This window comes from Tursiops truncatus, chromosome 15 (assembly GCF_011762595.2).
Source record: "Tursiops truncatus isolate mTurTru1 chromosome 15, mTurTru1.mat.Y, whole genome shotgun sequence".
Classification (NCBI taxonomy): domain Eukaryota; kingdom Metazoa; phylum Chordata; class Mammalia; order Artiodactyla; family Delphinidae; genus Tursiops; species Tursiops truncatus.
Genome location: NC_047048.1, coordinates 85,278,613 through 85,298,020, shown reverse-complemented (window position 1 = coordinate 85,298,020; position 19,408 = coordinate 85,278,613). Strand labels below are relative to the sequence as shown.

Here is a 19,408-nt window from a genome sequence, read left to right as displayed (position 1 = left end):
CCCCTAACTCCCTCCCCCTCCCCCGCCCCCGCCAGGTGTGACCTCCATCACTTCCGAGTCTCCTCGTCCTTGGTGCTGATGTAGAATGGAAGGGAGTGGTCCTGGCACAGGGGACAAAGCCAGGTTGAGGGGGAGCATGCCCTGCGGGGTGGGGGCTGCTGAGGGAGGGAGTCACTCCGTTCCCAGGCTGGTCCCTGCGTGGAGGACCGATGGGGTGAGGGGCAGCTGTGGCCGCCAGGGAGGGGACAGAGGGGAGCCGAGGGACCAGCTGCCCAGCCCCAGAGGCTCTGGGGTCAGGGTGCCCAGGAGGCCTGCACCACTGCTGCAGCCCAGGCACTCCCACGGGCAAAGCGGTACCACAGCCAGGCCACGTGCACCCAGGGGTGTCCAGCCCCCAGCCCCTCCCCTGCCCCGGCCACCACAGGGCCACCATCCACGCCCAAACACTCAAAAGTCAGATGAGTTTATTCAGAAAAGGCCTCTGCACCAGACTAGGAAAATGAGCCCCCCTCCCACACCCCCAGCCCATGAGGAGCCAGGTTACAAAGGTGGGGGCCGGGCAGCGGTACAGGACGAAAGAGGCGGGAAGTGAGGTCGAGGTAAGAAGGATGCTAAAGCCTGGCCTTCCCCAAGGGCGGGACCTGCCCTTCCAGCAGTTGCAGTAGTGGCTGCAGTGACCAGCAGGGAGAGGCCGCAGAGCTGGGCGCGGAGAACAGCTGGCGACATGGCTCCCAGGCCTGCGGCGGGGCGGGGCAGGGCCCCGGGCGTCCCCTTCCCTAGGGCTCTCCGGGCTCGACAGAGGGTCCTGCCTCCGTGGGCTCTGCCCTGTCATCCACCTCGGGTCCTGCGGTGGCTGGGCTCCCGGGGGCACCCTGCTCCGGCCCTACCGGGCCACCTGCTTCTTCTTTGACCCCATTTTCACCCTCTTCAGCCACTGGGCGCCCTGACGGGGCAGGGGGCTGGGCGGCGGCCAGCGTCACGGTACCATCCCTGGCAACCTGCTCCGTCTTCCTGCGCTTCCTCACGTCGTCAGCCACCTTGGCCTCCAGGGGCTGGGGGCGGGGCTGCTCGGCCTCCTCCGGGGCTTGGCTGCCCACTTCCTGGGTCTCCGCCCCGAGGCTGCCCTGGCTGAGGGCACAGCCCTCCAAGTTCAGGGCGATCTTCTCCACCTCCGAGGCGCTCGGGCCCGGCTCCCCTGGGGCCCGCGCCCGCAGATTCGCCTCCAACTTCCTCTTCTTCCTCTCCTTGGGGTTTGGAGACTCTGGCCCCTGCTCGTCGCCGGCCTCATCTCCCTGGTCCTTCTCCGAGGCTCCAGCTTCCTGGGGCCCTGTGCCAGGAGGCTGGGGACCCTTGGCCACCGGGTCCCCCTCTTCATCCCTCCCTGGTCCGCAGGTCTGCCCCTGGGCTGCGGCCTCAAGGAGGGGCTCCCCAGGGCTCTCCTCCCCGTTGGCCTGCCTTGGGCGGGCCGGCCGGGGCGAGCAGGGAGGAGAGCACGGCCTGAACTTCTGCAGCTTGTCGTGGGGCCCCCAGACGAACCTGCAGCGGGGCCGGAAGTGCTCCCAGGCGAAGTACAGCAGCTCACGGCGCTGGTGCCGGCACCGCACAGTGAACACAAAGTAATCCAGGGCGCTCTGCCGCACGCCCGGCAGCTGCCGGCGCACCAGCGTCTCCTCCAGGAAGAAGCGGGCCAGGGGGGCCTGGTAGTGCTCCAGGCCCAGCTCCCCCAGCGACTTCAGGATGCGGGTGATGCGGAGGTTGTTGTGGCTGTGCCTGGAGGGGACAGGGGGCGCTGGCAGGGCTACGCGGGGCTGGGCGGCGCTCGGCCAAAGCCCACCCTTCCCTCCCCCGCCACCCCGAGAGCCTGATGTCCACCAGCAGAGACACTCCGGCCCACAGGCCAGTCTCTGTCCCCACCCGCTCCCCCTGCAGGGCCCCGGTCCCTGAGAAGACGGCCCGTGAGCCTGGACCATGTAGGTGAGGGACTGTGATGCACCCTCTAGAAGGGTGACTGTCCCCTGGGTCCCATGGAACACCCACCCCCACCTCAGCTGAAGAGGACCAGGTGGGGACCCTCCAGAGGCGGGGCCTCAGTTACCCATGGGCGCGGGTGGTTGTACCATCAGCAGAGTCATGCTCTGTGCCTCCCCCAAGCCCAGCACTTCCCAAGGCAGGAGAGGGGAGTGCGCCTGCCACCCCCAGCGGGTGCGAGGCCCAGGGACGCTGTGATGGTGACGGAGCTCCCCTGACAACCTGACCCATGCCCACGTGGGCAGGGGGGCACAGCCACGAAGCTTGTGGACTCACGCGGCTTTCTTTAGTGCTCACACCCCTATCAGGTGGGGTCCACCCCCGCTCTGCAGGCCTCGTCCCCAGCCTGAGACCGGCTGAGCGGCCCCCGAGCCACTGGGCCCGGGCTGGGCGGCGCCCTCACCAGCTGAGGTTCTGGAAGCGCTTCTGGTAGTTCTGTGCTCGGCACACGCGGCCCGTGTCTCGGTCCGTGAGCTGGATGCCGAAGAAGCCCAGCATGAGCTCGTAGGCCTGGACCAACCGCTTCCTGGCCTCCGTGGAGCTTTTAAACGCCTGCAAAACGCCCCCCGAGAGCAGCAGGGAGCTCAGGGTGGCGCCAGTGCAGTGTGGGGCCGCACGCCGCCCTCGGTCCCCGATTCATCCCGGGGCTTCGGCTCAGACCCTTAGGGTGAAGCGTCAGGGCGCAGAAGCCCAGGGATGCTCTCTTCACTCTGAGCTGCCGCAGGGTCTCTCTGAGGCCTGAGGCGCTGCTGTAGCCCCAGGGGGAACTCCCTGACCTGAGAGGGGACCTAAGGGACTCCAGGGCTGGACGCGGGGCAGCAAGCACCCCCCCGTCTCCTCGGTGCACCTGCCTGGCCTCTCTCGCGGGCTCCTTGGCTCCTGGAGCCCCCTCCCGATCGCCCAGGGCATCCCCAATCCAGCCCAAGCCAGGGCTGACCAGGGCAGAGCCCGGGCGCTCTGACTCTGCTCGTGGCCCCTGCCCGGACCCCTGGATGTGAGCGATCCTCACCGTCGGATTTCTCTGGAAGCCCGCAAGGAGCACTGAGGGCAGAGGCGAGGACCACTTGGGAGGGAAGATAGTTACACAGCGGGGGGAGGGGCTCCTCTAGCTCCTGTACCTCCAGCAGCTCCGGAAGGGCCCGTGAACCCCTGTGGCCAGCCAGGCCCCTCCCCGGGCCTTTAGACTCACCTCGACCTCTTGCAGCGTGAGGGGCTTGGCGTGACAGTTCACTCCCGGCTCCCGCAGGGGAAACAGCCTGTGAAGGAGGAGATGGCACAGGCCCCGGCAGTGGCAGACGCGGGCCACCAGCCACCTGGCACGCGTTGGCTGGGCAGCCTGGGGCGGCTCTCCGCTTGCCTCCGGGGGCTGGCGGGACCACACGTGCCACAGGTTCTCACCAGTCAGTAAAGCCAAGGGGCAAGGGTGGGAGAGCTCCAGGGAGGGTGCCCAGGATGAGGGCCCAGGACAGACCCACCTACAGAAGTCCCAGCTTGCCCACTCAGCAGCAAGGGCACCTGCCAGCCGCCCCCCGGGAAGCCCTCCATTCCTTTTCATTTTCACGTTCTTCTGTTCCTCCCATCATTAATGCTGTGGAATTATTCCCCGGGGAACCCTGCGCCCCGGGTTGGCCCCCTGCAAGCTGTCCTTAAAGGACACTGCGTTTGTGGGGCAGCATCCGGGGGCACCTCAAGGCACTGTTAGAACCCGCCCCCGCAGCACAGGGGCTCCGCGGACAGGCTCGGGACAGGCTCATGGGGCCTCCAGTCCGCTGGTTTGCTGCTTTTCCCGTCCCCATGAGCGGCAGAGGCTGTTTACAGCTGGAGAACCCGGGAGAACCCAGACTGCAGGACCCGGTCTCCCCTGCCCCGCCAGCAGTGCCGGGCACTGGGCCCTGAGGGCAGTGCGCTGTGCCTGGGAGAGGCGGAGCCAGGCTCCGGCCTGGGGGGTGCCTCAGGCCTCTCCTCCGGAGCCCCGCCCTGCAAGCTCAGCCCCGCCCTGCAAGCTCAGCCCCGCCCTGCCCACTCACCACTGGATGTAGGAGTGATTATCCTCCAGGAGGCCGTACTCTTCCTTCCAGTTCTGAAGAATGTCTTCAATGAAACAGCCTGGGAGCCCCACGGGGACAAGTCAGCCAGGGCCCCGAAAGCCCCTTCCCCCACTGCCCTCCGCTCCTTTCGTGAGGACCTCGGGGCCTGGCAGCTTCAGGCTGTGCACATCTCGTGTGATTTTAACCCTACTTCGGCCGACTGCCACTCTGCCACCTGGAAAGCGGACCCTCATTGCTGATGGAGAGCAGACCTGAGTGGGCAGGCCCCATCCGGGAAGGACACGTGGTCCCAAACCTGCGCCTGTCTTTGCAGCAGGGGGTCCTCGCCATAGCCCACAAAGCACAGGCTGCTGGCCGGAATTCTGCCCTCAGACAGAACCTGCAGCCTGGGCTCCCGCAAGGCAGCCCGTTTCTGCAAAGGGCCAGGAGGGGAACAGCTGAGGCCGCCGGCCTGTGCTGTGGCGGGAAAGCAGCCTCAGACAGCGCGTAAGTGCAGAAGCAGGGGTGGTTCCAAGGAGACCTCACTATGGACACTGAGATCTGAATCTCATACGGTCTTCACATCTCACAAAATGCTATTATATCTTAAATCTTCCCCAACCATTTAAAACCGTAAAAACTGTTCTTTCCCGTTAGTTTACATATGCTGCTTTCCCACCATAGAGGGAGAGTCGGGTAGTCGGACAGAGACGGTGCGGCCTGCAAAGCCACCAGCATTCCTTGCCTGGCCCTTCGGAGCACGTTGGCCAGTGGATCCAGGCCAAGGGTTGGGGACTTGGCAGCCCCTCGGCAGCTTCCAGGGGGCCCCGCGGGGCTATCTGAAAGCCACGTGTCCAAACCAGGTCCCAGCAGACCAGACAGGCAGAGGGGAGAAGGGGGCCCCCCAAGGCTGGAGCTGTCAGCAGCTGAGCAGGTACACACCGTTAGGCAGGAACCGAATCTCGTTTTTGTAGAAACTCAGGTTGGGCATGTCACCACTGGCATCTCCTTCCACCAAATCCTGAGGAGCCAGAGAAAGGTGCCAGACAGGACATCACCAAAACAGGCCGCCTCCAAGGGCCCCTCACGCTGAAGCGTTCCTGGGATGGGTGGGAGGGAGCGGGTGTCTGCTCTTGGCCCCTGAACCTCCAGGCATCCGGAAGGCTGGTGAAGACCCCGAGTGCCAAGCCTGCGCCCTCCACCCCGAAGGTGAGGACGAGCCTCCACACTTGGGGGACAGCAGCCACCTCTGACCACCAGCGACGACCTTCCCCCCACCAACGCGGGCCAGGGCTGGGAGGTCCCCTTCATCTGCACCCCAAAGACAGCCCAAGGATCGCCCGAGACTCTTGGGTGCAGACAGCCAGGGCTGAGGGAAAGGAGGCTGTGAGACGGGCTAGCGGTGCCGGGCCTCCTGTGGACGAGCTGCCGGCTGGCGCCGTCACGTGTTTTAAAGGTAAGGGCACTGAGATGGGAGTTAGGGCGCCGTGCTGTCACCCCATGATTAGGGGAAGAAGCAGCAGGCCCAGCTGGGGTGTCCGGCAGGACGTGGGACATTGTCTGAGAAGGGCTGGTGGGACACTGTCCAGCTGGCCTTCTCCGGGAGGAGGATTTGGTCCTGGGTGGGCTGCAGGGGGCAAGGGCGCTGCAGGCAGCTACCTACCGGGTAGTGGTGCCGGTACCTGCGTGTGTCCCGCGCTGCTCGCCAGTTTCGGGACCCTGTCACCTTGAGCTGGGAAGAGAGGAGATTGGATGAGACCCCTCCCCACTCCTCAAGGTGGCCAGCAAGCAGGACCCACCCCACGGAGCCCCCATCCTGGTGACGGCAGCGAGGACCTGGGCTGTCAGCAAAATCAGAGGGGGTCGGAGTAGCTGGAGTGAGGCTGGCCCCCTGCTGCTCGCTCCAGCCCTCAGGAACCCCAGGCCAATGTGCACTCTTGGGGTGGAGCCCCCCTAACTCTAGTTTCACTTTCTCCTCCCATGTTTGCTGGCTACCCTGCTTGGATCACACCCCAGGACCTCGCCCTGGGAACCCCGCCTTTCCCAGCACTTCCTCCTTGCGCTGTGCTCTAAGTTGTCACCTAAGGGGCTGTGTCCCTAAGGGCACTGGCCTTGCCAGGAGGGGCCCCAGATGCTTCCCATGGTGGGCTTCTTAGCCAGATGCCAGTGTGGCCAATGGACAGCGGATGAAACTGAAACTCAGCAGAAGCTGGCCCCGCCCCTCCATCAGTTTCCATTTGTCTGCCCATGGAGCTATGGTGGTGACAGTGTCCTCTCACCTACGCTGCACCATGCCCGGTGGGCATCTGCCTGGGGAAAGAGCCAGATTCCTGCCCTGTGACTCCTGTGACCTGTGACCCTGACCACTGCCCAGCCGACCTCCCTGAAACACTAGAGAAGTGCTGAGGCCGCCGGCCTTCCAGCCAGGCCCAGGAGCCCCTTGGGGTCCCTCTCGCTGACTGACCAGTCCAAGACACAGAGGGAAACCTGAAAACCAGAGCTCTCATCTGCTACAGGGAGAATCCATCCCTGACACCACACAGGCTGGAATTCAAGACTCCCTAGACATGGTGCCAGGACGCCCTCATCCCAAAGTGAGGGGGACACATGGTGACAGCTACCACTTGGGGCCTTCCCTCTTACCCAGAACCCCAGCTGCACCCACTCCGGGGATGTAACACCCGGCGAGTGCTAGCAAGTAACCGCTGGTAATGATGAGTTACCATGGTTATGACAAGTAACCAGTGGTGACAACGAGTAACCGGTGGGCACAGCCGGCCACCCTGGCGCAGGCACACCACACACATGTAGCCTGTAAGGCCACCTCCAAGACGACGTGGGGTCAGCCCCAGCCCGAGTGGGTGGGTGCTGTGCCCAGTGAGGATCATGGGGGTGGGGCAGGCTGGGGGCTCTGGGCCTGAGGGAAGCTGGAGTCCTGGACGGTGGGGCAGGGTGAGGTGAGCCCCGAGGGGCGCCGGGTGGAGGAGGAGCTCCGGGAGGCCGAGGGGAGCAGTGGGGGTGGCCAGCACTGAGGGCTGGGGCCTCGTTAGAGGACAGAGCCAGGGCCTGAGGCTGGGGTAGGACAGAGGGGAGTCCAGGATGTGCGGGGCCACTGCCTTGAAGAGGTGTCCTTACGCAGATCTGGTCCTGGGGACAGGGGTCTGAGGGTGGCCCTGGATTCCCTGCAAGGTGCCCTGGTGCGGGGGCGGATCTCAGGGTGCCCTGGGGATCACGATGGGGGAGGAGGACAGGGCCGGGAAGAGGGCAACCGTTGGAGATGGGGAGCCGGGCCCCAAGCCGGGTCTCCGGGAGGGGCCTCCACACTCGGCCCCGGGGCCGGGGGGGCAACGATTTTCCAGGAGCCGGGCCTTGCCCCCTATTCCAACGCGGCCTCCCCAGGGGCGCCGAGTCCCCAGCGCGCGGGGGCGGCACCTGGAACGCGCTGGGCCGCGCGTCCGCCTCGGCCTCCACGTCCCCCGGAGCGCCGGCCTCGCCATCCTCGTCGGCTCCGGCCCTCGGGCCCTCGCCGTCCTCCTCCTCGTCCTCCTCCCAGGTCGAGTCGCAGTCCGGGTCCTCCATACTCCAGCGGCGGCGGGACCCGCTCCGGCGGAAGCGAAAGTGATAGAGGGAGGAAGCGCGGGGGCGTGCCGGGGGGCGTGCCAGGGGGCGTGCCGGGGGCGGGCCCGGGGCTGCCGACTCCGTCCGCCCCGCCCGGAGGAGGCCCATCCCCAGGAGGACCCCTGAAGGATGTCCCCCTGGAGGAGGCCCATCACCCCGAGAAGGCTCCTCCGGAAAACGCTCACCCCCTTCCCCCGTGAGGTTGCCCCCCACATGCCCACCTTGGTGATTTCTCCCTGGAGAGGCCCCCTGGAGGATGCTCCCCGCGGACACCCCCTCAGGATCCTCCCAGAATATCCCTTCCCCCTGGGAAAACGTCCCTCCCAAAGATGTTTCCCTGGAGGATGCTTGCCTCCCCAGCCCACCAACCTGAAAAGTCTCTCTTCCACTGTCCGGGAATGTTCCCCTCCACCCTGAGATCCCCACCCTGGAGATCTTTTTCTTGGAGGATGCTTACCTCCTAGAAGTCCAGAACCATCCCCTGGAAGAAGCCCCGCCCCCACGTCCTCCTCAGAAGAATGTAGCCCAGGATGCCCTCTCCTCTGAGGATGTTTCCAGAGGGTCCCTGTCCCCCAGAGCACCCCCCAGAATGTCCCTTCCCCTCCAGAACATTCCCCCTGGAGGATACCTCTCTCCACCATGGTGCCCCCTCAGGATGACCTGAGGCAGGATGTCCCCCGAAGGGTGGCCCCCTGGAGGTTGTCCACAGCAGATGTCCCCCACCCTGTACGAATTTGTGGAGGATGTCCCCCCGCAAGGATGCCCCCAGGAGGACACCCCCTGGAAGTTGTCCCCCAGGTGTCCCCCCAGGATGCCCTCCAGGTGTCGGCTGGGGCAGCAGTCTCATCAGATTTCCTTTGGGGACTGAACTGCTTTCAAGCCCCCTCAGATGGTTGGTAGAACCCATCTTTCTGAGCAGTAGGGCAGAGATCCCTGTGTCCCCTCCAGAAGTTCACAACTGGGCAGTTTGCTTCTTCAAGGCCAGCGGGAAAGTCTCTCTCCAGTAGAGAGTCCCATAGTGCAGTGTCCTCGTGGGTCTGCCCTCCTGTCCCCCTTGCTGCATTATAATGGTTATAGGAAAGCACAGGGGCTGCCTGCACTTACGAGGGGCCACCAGGCAAAGATCCAAACACCTGGAGACAGAAATGACCGGGGATCACCCTCGGGGCTGTTCAACACAGACTGAGGCCCAGCCCAGCCCCCGGGGATGCTGACCTCGCCCAGCCCTGCAAGTCAGCTACCAGGCCTCAGGGGACGTGACAGTCCTCAAGCTGTGTGGCCGGGAACAACCCAGAGCTGAACAGAACCTGCCAATCTTGGCCACGGGCACAGCTAAAGACCTTTTTTGGTGCTGGTGCCAATTCCTTGCAGGCTCACCAACCTGTTACCTCTCTGGGTACCATCTTGCCTGGACGACTTTCTAGAAGGACAGTGGTGACTCCGCCAAAGGTATGGAGCTCTGGGCATTTCTGCAGATCGTCTGCAACCGATGGCCTGGGCAGGTGTCCCGAGGAGCAGGTGACAGGAGAGCTGCCAGGCATCGGGTGGGGCTGGCCCACCGCAGGCTGCGGCCACGGGCCTGGCCTTCACCTTAGCTGACTTGCAGCTGGCCTCGGAGGCCCTGGCTGTGACTTCCAGCCTCTGATGAGGCACTGATGGGTGCTGGGGTGCCCTCCAGGGTTGGGCAGCTCTGAGAGCACGTGGGTGGGCAGGTTCCCCCGCTCTGCCCCAGAGAACAGACAAGCATGCAGCGGAGGCAGGGCCGTGGCCCCAGCCTGCGGCGCTCAGAGCACAGCCTTCCCACGGCTGCCTGCGGCCACGCACAAGGCTTGTTCTCAGATGCTGCCCAGCTTCCACTTTACAAGTGCCATTCACACCCAGCTGCACCTGGGCTCCGTCTAGATCCACCCCCCCGCGACCCGTGGCAGGAGGTTACCGCCGAGGCTGTGATCTTCTGCTGGAGACTTACCCCACGGGGGCCCCCCATGAGGCAGGTCTGACCGTGGGGTGCAAGCTTCTGCCCCAGCTGCCCACACAGGAAAGTCGGGCTGGAAGGCCAGGGCTGCTCAGGGTCGGCAGACCCGACCCAAGACGCTCAACCTGACACAAGACACTGCTGGACAACGTCAGCCCTGCCGGGGAAGCGAGTGCCGGCCTCCGACCCCGCGCCAGGTGGCCTCAGCCCATGGAGCTCCTGGCCTGGCCTCGTGGGCTCAGCCTGTTCTGACCTCGTGCTCCTGGTGCTGGGGGACGGGTGGCATTCAATGTCCTCGTGGTTTGTCCAGATGAGGGCGAGCACCTTCGCCGTCACTCGGGAGGCCCGGCTGTGCCTCTCAACACGAGCTCAGCCAGAATTCTCGCCTTCACGTTCGTTTGTTCTTCGGAAGGAGGCACCAGTTCCCGCTGGTTTGCTCTCCTGACATTTTGCATTTGAAGGGTTGCTTACATGCAACGAAGTAGCCACTGGAACCCATTGTTACTAGGTTGTATATTCATTGTATCAAGTGATCCAGTACATCAAAGTTAGCTTCAGTTATAAATCCTGAAAAAATACAACTTCCTATTGTAGGAGGAGTTAACTTACTTTGGTATCAGAATCACACAACTCCAGGTTGCTTTTTGTGTTTTAATGTCCCTCAGTCAAACACAAGCGTACCTCGGTCAGCCCGGGGCCCAGGCTGCGGCGGGTCAGCCCCACGGCCTGCCTCCCTCCACATGCTCATTTGGTCTGTTGCAAGTTACTTGAGAATACAAAAATAACCGCTACAAATTCTCTGTGTCGGCATATAAAAACTGAGCAAAAATTATCTCAGTAGTCTGTTACCTTAAAACAAAACATCTCAGAAAAAATACAACACAGGTTTAACTTCTGCAGTATTTTTTTTCCATATAAAACACTAGTAAAATAGGCTCCTTAAAAATTAAATAGTGAAACATCAACCAAATTATATACATCGTTACAGTACAAGTGAGTGAGGCAAAACACCCAGTTCTCAGTCTCTCGGGTGGCGGAGGGGCCGGTGCCCGCGGCCTGACGCTCTCCTGAGGCCGCAGTCAGTTGACAGCGGTAGACAGATGGACAGATGGACAAACGGGAAGACCGGGGCTCCTCAGAGCACAGAGGGGGTCGGTGTGTTATTGCTGGCTGTGCCCCGCTCTCTGCCCACGCAGCCTGGTTTGCAGGCCCGTGCCAACACTTAGCCACAGGTGCAGCTCAGCCGTCGTCACGAAGCCACGAGTGTCCGGCGTGATCGTGGCCTGGGCTCACACCTCTTGGGTCTCAGCATCTGAACGTGTCCTGTTCCGGTCGTCAGGGGCCATCTGAGCCCAGGCGATCTGAGTGGCACCGCGGGAGCCTCTGGCACCTGAGGGCAGGCAGCAGGCCCAGTGGCATTTGACCCGACTGCCTGGTGACCACGGTGCCCGCCTGCTGTGAGCGTCTACGTCCGGCGCCGCTTGGCCGCGCTGGGGCTGGAGGGGTTGCTGTTGGCGGTCAGGACTTTGTCGGTGACCCGGCTGCGCTTCCGCTTGTCCGGCCCCTCTTTGGACCCCAAGTCTGAGTTGCTCTTGTCTTTGTCTTTGCTGGACTTTTCTGTTGCTTTCCCCAAGCTTCCTGAAGATGAAAAAACTGGGAGACAAAATCATTTGGCTGAAAACAGAATATCCAAAATTTTATTTCATCTTCCTGTTCAGTTTAAGAAGTCTACACCTACACACATGACATTGACCCCAAAAGGCTCCTCCTGAACTGGGGGTGCCCATGTGGCCTGCCCCTTGGGGGAGCGTGCCCGTCTTTGCTCCTTGGGGTTTGCCCTGCACTGAGACGGCCGCCACCCGTTCCACTTCAGTCGGACACCCTCCTGCACCCCGTGACCACTGACCGGGCCCGGGGCCAGGCTGTCCTGTGCCCCCTTCCCCGCCCCGTGCCGGCCCCGTGCGTGACCTCCCAGCGTGGGAGGCTCTGCCTGAGCAGACGGAAGGGGCCTTCTCAGCTGCTGAGCCAGACGCCAGGCCCTGGCTGCCAGTGACGGGGAGGCCTGGCCAGGCTGGGGTGCTGTGCCCCTGGGGCCCCAGGAGGGGTGGGCGAGCTCCATACTTACCATCATCGGCCACATTGTGGGGGTCCACGTCTTCCTTCATTTCCTCGTTCGTATCCTCCTCAATGACCACTTTTCCTGGGGGGAGACGGCCGATGGTGACCTAGAGCCCGGGGCGGTGGGCGCCACAGCCCCACCCGACCTGTAGCAGCTCAGGCCAGGGGCTCCTCCTGACTCGGGAGGCGTGTATGTCCTTCAGGAAGTCCTCCCCCCGTCCCGGGGGCCCCCAGACCTCCCCCTCCAGAGGGCCCAGCATCCCCCTCCGGTGATGCTCACTCCCCGAGGCTCGTGACCTTCACCCTGACGCCACCACCCTCAGCCTTTCCTAGTTCCCAAATCTGCTCTCACCCGAGTCTTACCTTCTCGGACTTCTTGAATGATTTCTTCTGGAAGGACGAAGTTCCTCTCTGGATTTGGGAATGGAAGAATCTCAGACTCGTGCTGATGGCAAACAGGGCATTTTGGTTTTTTTTAAGAAACAAAGAAGAAAACTTGATTTTAAAAGTCACATTGAAAAGAAAATGTGACTAAAGACATGTAAGAGACAACTCAGGAGCGACCAATGAACACACGTGACCGTCTTGGGGGCTGCAGTGGGCAGGCGCAGGGCTGAGACCTTTCTTCTTTCTCTTGTGCAGTCTACAGGGGCTGGCTTGTCACAGAGACCCAGACAAGGCCAAACTACAGTGTGGGCCACAGGCAGGCATCACGATGGGAATAAGGGTTTAGTGTCACCTGAGATGATGCCGGGCCGCTCCGCCGGCTGGCACGCCTCCGGGGGCAGTCAGGCAGTGCTGTGGCGTGGCCTGGCTGCACGGGCTCCCCCTCCAGGAGAGCGCCTTCAGAGCCTGCGACAGCCGTGAGGAAAGGCCATGGTGCCTGGGTCCCGTGTCCGGGGGGAAGGAGCCAGGGAGGCAGGGAGAGCCACCCCCGTGGAAACCAGGTAAGCAAAGCAAAATGGAGGGAGGTCACACACATGCCAGAGGGAGAGAGGCCCCGAAAACACGGACCACCGGACGAAGAGAAAGGTGAGCTGGTGGGAGGGGTCTCTAGGTTGGGAGGTGGGTCAGGAGACAGGGCCTCCAGTCCCCAGCTTGGGAGCTGTGCTGACAAGCCAGGTGGTCAGCATGTAAATGTGCCACCCAGCATCCGGAGCTTCGCAAACCCCGAGGCCTCCGGGGCTCACGGTCACCTGCGGGGTGCGGTCCACAGACTCATGTTTAACCCCGAGGGCTCCGGGGCTCACGGTCACCTGCGGGGTGCGGTCCACAGACCCATGTTTACGAGGCCCCAGGGGACCGAGGCATCAGCTCCATAGCAGTGCTGGGGTCTAAGGAAGCGGGGCGGGAAGGGCCACCTGTCCTGGGCTGAGACCCCTGGGTGGCCCCCCCCAGTGTCACGTGGGCCCTGTGCTGGGCGTCACAGCCACAGGACCTTGGAGCCAGGGCCGGTGCCTGAGAGCCAACTGTCTCTCCTACCGCACCAGGGCCCCCCAGGACAGGGGCCCTGCCACACTCATCTCTGTGTCTAGCTCCTGGCCCCCAGCCTGGAGTCGGGGTGCAGGAGGTTCCTGGGGGTCGGGGGACCCCCAACGTGACAAGCACGGGAGTCCTGTCAAGCCTCTGAACACAGGAATTCTCGGGGAGCGGGGCCCCAGCTCATGGGCACGGCCCCCCTGCAGGGCCTGCTTTAGTTTAGCGACTTGTCCTCGAGTTTCCTGGGTACTGACTGTGGGCCAGGAGGTCAGTTCCAGGGCCCAGCTGTCAGTTCCCCTTTCTATGCGAGGACGACGAGGCGCAAACGACTTGCCCAAGACCAACAGGGAGCAAATGGCAGCGCGGTTTATGGACACAAGAAGGCCCGGGCTTCGCTCTCCACCTCACAGATGTGCAGCAGGTCTCAGCTGGGGGGCTGGGGCAGCCCCAAGTCCCGAGGAGAGGCAGAGCCTTGCCTAACCCCAGCACGGTCTCCCACCCTGCTGGTCACCTGACATCCCCACTCCCACTCATTCTCCAGACACCCCGGCCTCCTCTGCGTTCCCTGACGCACCAATGCCTGCTGCCACAGGGCCTTGACACCTGCCATTCCTCTGCCGGGAATGCCCACCTGTCTTTTCTGCCATCCTGGTTACCTAGTTAACCTTTTCCCCCTCAGACACGGCCAGCTGGGGGTTCCATGAGGCCTGGGCCCCTGCCTGCCTGGTTCTCACAGAAACCACCGTATTCATCTTAATGTGACTCAGACCCGGTCACCTCCCTGCCTGTAGCACTCGGGGACTTTCCACAAGACTGACAATGGCCTAAGAGCCCCCTCCCATGAGCTTCAGCTCCCTAGTTATCTCCTGGCAAGACCTTAACCGGCCACCCCCCAACCCCCCACCTAAGGTAGTTCCACGCGATAAGTAGCTACCGTCATTAGGCTTGTGTTTCGTTAAACTACTCAGAGCTATCTTGTTCAACAACTGGTCCCCTGTGGGACATCCCAGACATCAAGGTCCCTGAGGCCAGGGCCCGGCAAGGACCCAGGGAGGAGGCACGGAGGGGGCTCCCTGCCACCAGCTCTGTCTGGGGAGCGAGGGGCTCTGGCCCTGGGAGGACGGGGGAGGGTGGGGTCCTGCTCACCAGCGCCTGCATGTCGTACATGGTGCTCAGGTGGTCCCAGATGACCTTGGATGGGACCTGCCGCCCGATGTTCTGGCTGAACTTGTCTCGGATACAGATCATGTGGAAGTGCCGGTTCACACCTGCAGAAGGAAGGGGTCAGCTCGTGGGGAGGGGCGGGCCAGCAGGTAGGGTGGAGAGGAGAGGTGGGGGGCAAGGGGGCGAGAGGGGCAGCGGTTGGAGGGGCTGGGGGTTCGGGGAGCAGGGGTGCGGGGGCAGAGGAAAGGGCAGGGGTCAGCGGGGAAGGAGTAAAGAGGGGCCGGGGTGGCTGGGCGCAGGAGCGGGGGCTGAGGGAGGGGGTGGGGTGCGCAGGTGGGGGCAGGGTCGGCGGGGGTGCAGGCACAGGAGGCCCCGCCCCGTCCGCCCCGCGCGCGCCCCCGGCCGTTGCCCGCCGCCCCGCCCCCACGCGGGTGCGCGGCCTCGGCGCGGCGCTCCGCTCACCGACGGGCTTGTGGCCCAGCATGGCGTGGAAGAGGCACACCTCCACCTCGGGGCTCCACACCACCGTCTCCTCGGCAGGGCTGGTGGCCGCTTCTCCCGGCCCCTTGTCGCCCGCCGCGCCGCCGCCGCCCACCTCAGCCTCCCCCATAGCCCGGCCGCCCAGCGACGAGCCCCCTGCGGGAGCTGGCGCGGCCACGGGCTCCGCGCAGGCGCACTCCACGGGGCGGGCGCGCGCTCGGTGGGTTCGCTCTCGGGCTCGCGCGCGGCGCCTGCGCAGGCGCAGCTGCGGGCTGGGTCGCGGCGACTCCTGGCGGCCCGGTCCCGCGGCGCAGCGCCGTCAGAGTGCGGATCACTGGAAGGAGTGCGTTTGGGGAGAGGGATGGAAACGCCCTAAATTAGGTTGTGGCGATATCTGCACAGCTCGGGGTAAACCCCGCTGAACTGTACGCTTTAAATGGCGGAATTTCAAGTTACACCCCAGTAAAGCAGCTAAGAAGAAAAGAAACAGGCAACCTACAATGCCTGCGAGTGTGGGCTCCAAGAGCTTCCATTGCCCCTGGCCTGAGCGCTGCAGAGGGGCTCCTGCGCACCGGGGAAGGGGCGTCCGGGCCCATCCTCCCCGACCCGGGCCTCTGGAGTGGTCGGCAAGTGGGTTAACCCTGGCCGGGGAGGGGCGGGGCCTGGGCCTGGGCGGAGTCTGGTCCGAGGGTGGGGTCAAGCGGGGCGCCGGCCTGGGGGCAGTCCCGTGACGAGCTCAAAGCAGCACCCAATCGAGGCCGCCTGCTCCGCCCCGCCCCATCCCCGCCCACCTCGGGCTTCTCCCCGGCCCCTCCCCACCGGGTCAAGTCCACCGCGGTGACCGGGGAGGGTACCTAGGCGAGGAACGCTCTTCGCCTCCCGCTGAGTGTAGACTCTCCGTCAGGCTTCCGGGTCCCCTTCCGGCTCTGCGGCCTGCCAGCTGTGTGCTGAACCTCTCCAGGCCGCAGTGCCTTCCTCCGTGCAATGGGAGCGACGACGGCGCCTTCCCCGGGGGTGCTGATGGGGGCTGGTTTCTGCTTGGGGACCCGGGCACACGCTCGGGCTTCTTAGCAAACATTTGGAGCCACTCTGGCCAGCCTCACCCCCTGGGACAGCCCGGGGACTCAGAGCCTGAGTCTTCCCATCCGTGAAGGGCGATGCTGGCGATGCCGGTCCCCACAAAGTGGGGAAACGTGGCCCATAGAGGATTCCACAATGGCCCAGGGCCACCAGCCGTCCTGGGAGCCACGATGTGGCTGGACGTTGTGATTCCAGCTGGGCCTGTGCTCCTCTCCTCTCTCTGACGCACAGGTGGGGCTCCCCTCAGGGGGTTGCTGCGAGGTGGGAATGAAGCAGGGCCCAAAGCCACTTAACACGGGCTCTGTCACACAGGAAGTGCTAACAGACAGTGGCCCTCACCATTTACCTCCCTACTGTTCCAAGACACGTCGTGGTCTCTGCGCCTCCACCAGGTTCGCCCTCTGCTCATCCCCTACCCCATCCCTGCCTTCTTCAATCTGGAGAGCCTCCTCCCCCAGGAACCGCCCCCCCCCCCCGACTGCCTTGGCTGGTTTGTGCCCCTCTCCTGCAGTCTCTTCGGCCCTGCCTGGAGTCAGCTGTGCCTGATTATTTTCCCCACTGCACTGGAGGTTCTGGGGGCCGGGCTGTGTCTTGGTCCTCTGTGGTGGCCACTGCACCTGAACCGTGTTTGGCCAGCTGCTGTGGTCCACAGACACCTGGTTCCCTTTGTTCTAGGCAGATCCTGGAATGCGTCCCTGGCAATCAGACTCGATGCAGAGAGACAGGTTGGACAATTTGGGCAAAAGGAAACCATCTTCTCCACATCTTTCTTACTCGAAGCCTCCCAGTTACTGCCTGTCTGCTCCACCAACTCTATCTGTGGGTTCCGTGCCCGCCTCCGTGCCCAGCGTCAGGATGGAGCTGAATGCCGTGCTCAGCTGCCAGGACTCTGCCTAATCCCAGTGATTTGGCTTATTTCCCCGTGTCGCACAGATGTGAGCACAGTTGGAGCTAGACTTAGGCAGGATTAAGGGATCGGGAGCACTGTGCCTGCGCCTTCAGCCTCTGGGTTTTGGTGAATCAAGCATCGGGCTTCAGAGCGACTGACTGCACTGGTGATCCAGCGTGGGTGACGGGGCCACCTGGGAGTTACTTAGGATGAGCAGCCTCAAAATAAGATGTGGAAAAAAGTTTTAAAAAGTGAAATGAAGCTGGATAGAGAGATGTGTGTGGGCCCGGTGCGTTTCCTTCTGGGATGATCATGAGAGTCTGGGCTGAAGGAAGCCCCTTAGCCCATGAATGGAAAGCTGCTGGGGAGAAATTCCTCTGTTATGGGCAGTTTCTTCCCACCTGGTTACGAAGGCAAGGGGTGGGTGTTGTCTAGGGATGAAACATGGCTGGGGAAGAGGCGGTCACTCAGGTGTCATTAGCAGTTGATTGTTGAGTGCCTCCTGCATGCTTGGTACGGGGGTGTGGGTAGGGACTGGGCATGGTGACTGCTCTGCTGGGAGCCCACACTCTGGGGATCACACTGAAGAAGACATAAGATCTTATGTGAAGGAGTGGAAGAGAAGGGAGCTTCCCTGGGGATGAGGACAGCCCCAGGTGGCAGGACTTCAGAGAGAGGCCACAGGTGCAACCAGGAACCTGACTCTGAGCCCCACACTCTTGATCTCAGTGCACAGGGGTCCCTGGATCCTGGCATGGCTCAGACACCACCCCTGGACACACTCTGGGTGCTCAGAGCCCTGGACACACACTGCAGGGGCCAGCTAAGACCAAGGGCTTCCCCTGGATGTTCTGGGCAACTAGACCTCCAGGGCCCTGGGAGGGGTGGGGGATGGGTAGCTCCTCCCCCAGTAAAGAAGACATTGGATCAAACTACCAATGTTATTTTTCACAGAACTAGAACAAATAATTTTAAAATTTGTATGGAAACACAAAGACCCTGAATAGCCAAAAACAGCCTTGAGAAAGAAGAACAGATCTGGAGGAACCACGCTCCCTGACTTCAGACTATACTATGAAACTACAGTCATCAAAACAGTATGGCACTGGCACAAAAACAGACACATGGGTCAGTGTGGACAGAAAGCCCAGAAATAAACCCACACACTTGTGGTCAATTATCTACAACAAAGGAGGCAAGAATATACAATGGAGAAAAGACAGTCTCTTCAATAAGTGGTGCTGGGAAAATGGACAGCTACATGTAAAAGAATGCATTTATAAAATTTTCTCACACCATATACAAAAACATAAACTCAAAATGGATTAAAGACCTAAATGTAAGACCAGAAACCATAGAACTCCTAGAGGAAAACATAGGCAGAACACTTTTTTACATAAATCATAGGAATATTTTTTTAATCTGTCTCCTAAAGGAAAGGAAATAAAGGCAAAAATAAATAAATGGGACTTATTAAACTTAAAAGTTTTGCATAGCAAAGGAACCCATCGACAAAACAAAAAGACAATCTACTGAATGGGAGAAAATATTTGCAAATGATATGACTGATAGGAGTTAATATCCAACATACATGAACAGCTCATACAACTCAACATCAAAAAAACAAACAACCAGATTAAAAAATGGGCAGAAGAACTGAACAGACATTTTTCCAAAGAGAAAAATGCAGATGGCCAACAGGCACATGAAAAGATGCTCAACATTGCTAATCGTCTGGGAAATGCAAATCAAAACCACAATGAGATATCACTTCACACCTGTCAAAATGGTTACTATCAAAAAAGAACACAAATAACAAATGTTGTCGAGGATGTGGAGAAAAAGGAACCTTCGTACTCTGTAGGTGGGGATGTAAATTGGTCTAGCTGTTGTGGACAACAGTATGGAGGTTTCTCAAAAAACTGAAAATAGGGCTTCCCTGGTGGCGCAGTGGTTGAGAGTCTGCCTGCCGATGCAGGGGACACGGGTTCGTGCCCCGGTCAGGGAAGATCCCACATGCCGCGGAGCGGCTGGGCCCGTGAGCCGTGGCCGCTGAGCCTGCGCGTCCAGAGCCTGTGCTCCGCAACAGGAGAGTCCACAACAGTGAGAGGCCCGCGTACCGCAAAAAACAAACAAACAAAACAACTGAAAATAGAACTACCATATGACCCAGGGATCCCACTCCTGGGTATATATCTGAAAAACAGAAACAAAAACACTAATTCAAAAAGGTACGTGCACCCCAGTGTTCATAGCAGCATTATTTACAATTGCCAAGATATGGAAGCAACCTGTGTCCATCAACAGATGAATGCATAAAGAAGATGTGGTACACACACACACACACACACACGCACTACACACACACACACACACACACACACACACACACACACACACACACGCTGGAATACTACTCAGCTACAAAAAAGAATGAAATTTTGCTATTTGCAGCAATGTGGATGGACCTGGAGGGTATTCTGCTAAGTGAAATAAGTCAGACAGAGAAAGACAAATACTGTATGTTATCACTTATATGTGGAATCTAAA

General features: G+C 61.5%; 2 protein-coding genes across 3 annotated transcripts; both read right to left on the bottom strand.

The window, feature by feature from the left end:
• Window positions 1-449: 449 nt before the first annotated feature.
• OGFR (opioid growth factor receptor) lies at window positions 450-7,813 on the bottom strand. The gene is made up of 7 exons (XM_033839770.2): window positions 7,488-7,813; window positions 5,719-5,787; window positions 4,998-5,076; window positions 4,056-4,134; window positions 3,218-3,284; window positions 2,432-2,580; window positions 450-1,770 (listed from the first exon to the last, which is right to left on the bottom strand). Exons 1-7 carry the CDS (start codon window positions 7,779-7,781, stop codon window positions 777-779), a joined length of 1,731 nt encoding a protein of 576 aa, XP_033695661.1. The 5' UTR covers window positions 7,782-7,813; the 3' UTR covers window positions 450-776.
• A 2,472-nt stretch (window positions 7,814-10,285) lies between these two features.
• Window positions 10,286-15,168, bottom strand: MRGBP (MRG domain binding protein). 2 transcript variants are annotated; one of them, XM_033839771.2, is made up of 5 exons: window positions 14,872-15,168; window positions 14,392-14,513; window positions 12,130-12,211; window positions 11,774-11,848; window positions 10,286-11,301 (listed from the first exon to the last, which is right to left on the bottom strand). In XM_033839771.2, exons 1-5 carry the CDS (start codon window positions 15,017-15,019, stop codon window positions 11,114-11,116), a joined length of 615 nt encoding a protein of 204 aa, XP_033695662.1. In that variant the 5' UTR covers window positions 15,020-15,168; the 3' UTR covers window positions 10,286-11,113. The 2 variants fall into 2 exon arrangements, with proteins under 2 accessions (XP_033695662.1, XP_033695663.1); XM_033839772.2 differs by lacking the exons at window positions 14,392-14,513; window positions 14,872-15,168 and adding an exon at window positions 12,506-14,379.
• Between the last annotated feature and the right edge of the window lie 4,240 nt (window positions 15,169-19,408).

What these genes read in the sequence shown, in the direction of transcription:
- OGFR (XM_033839770.2), bottom strand. Translation starts at nt 7,781, where the DNA reads ATGGGCCTCCTCCGGGCGGGGCGGACGGAGTCGGCAGCCCCGGGCCCG. An exon ending in GGTACCGGCACCACTACCCG is followed by an intron (nt 5,077 to 5,718) that starts GTAGGTAGCTGC and finishes CTGGCTCCTCAG; the next exon opens with GATTTGGTGGAAGGAGATGC. An exon ending in TCACGCTGCAAGAGGTCGAG is followed by an intron (nt 2,581 to 3,217) that starts GTGAGTCTAAAG and finishes GGCGTTTTGCAG; the next exon opens with GCGTTTAAAAGCTCCACGGA.
- MRGBP (XM_033839771.2), bottom strand. Translation starts at nt 15,019, where the DNA reads ATGGGGGAGGCTGAGGTGGGCGGCGGCGGCGCGGCGGGCGACAAGGGG. An exon ending in TGTACGACATGCAGGCGCTG is followed by an intron (nt 12,212 to 14,391) that starts GTGAGCAGGACC and finishes GTTTGCCATCAG; the next exon opens with CACGAGTCTGAGATTCTTCC. An exon ending in CATTCAAGAAGTCCGAGAAG is followed by an intron (nt 11,849 to 12,129) that starts GTAAGACTCGGG and finishes GTCTCCCCCCAG; the next exon opens with GAAAAGTGGTCATTGAGGAG.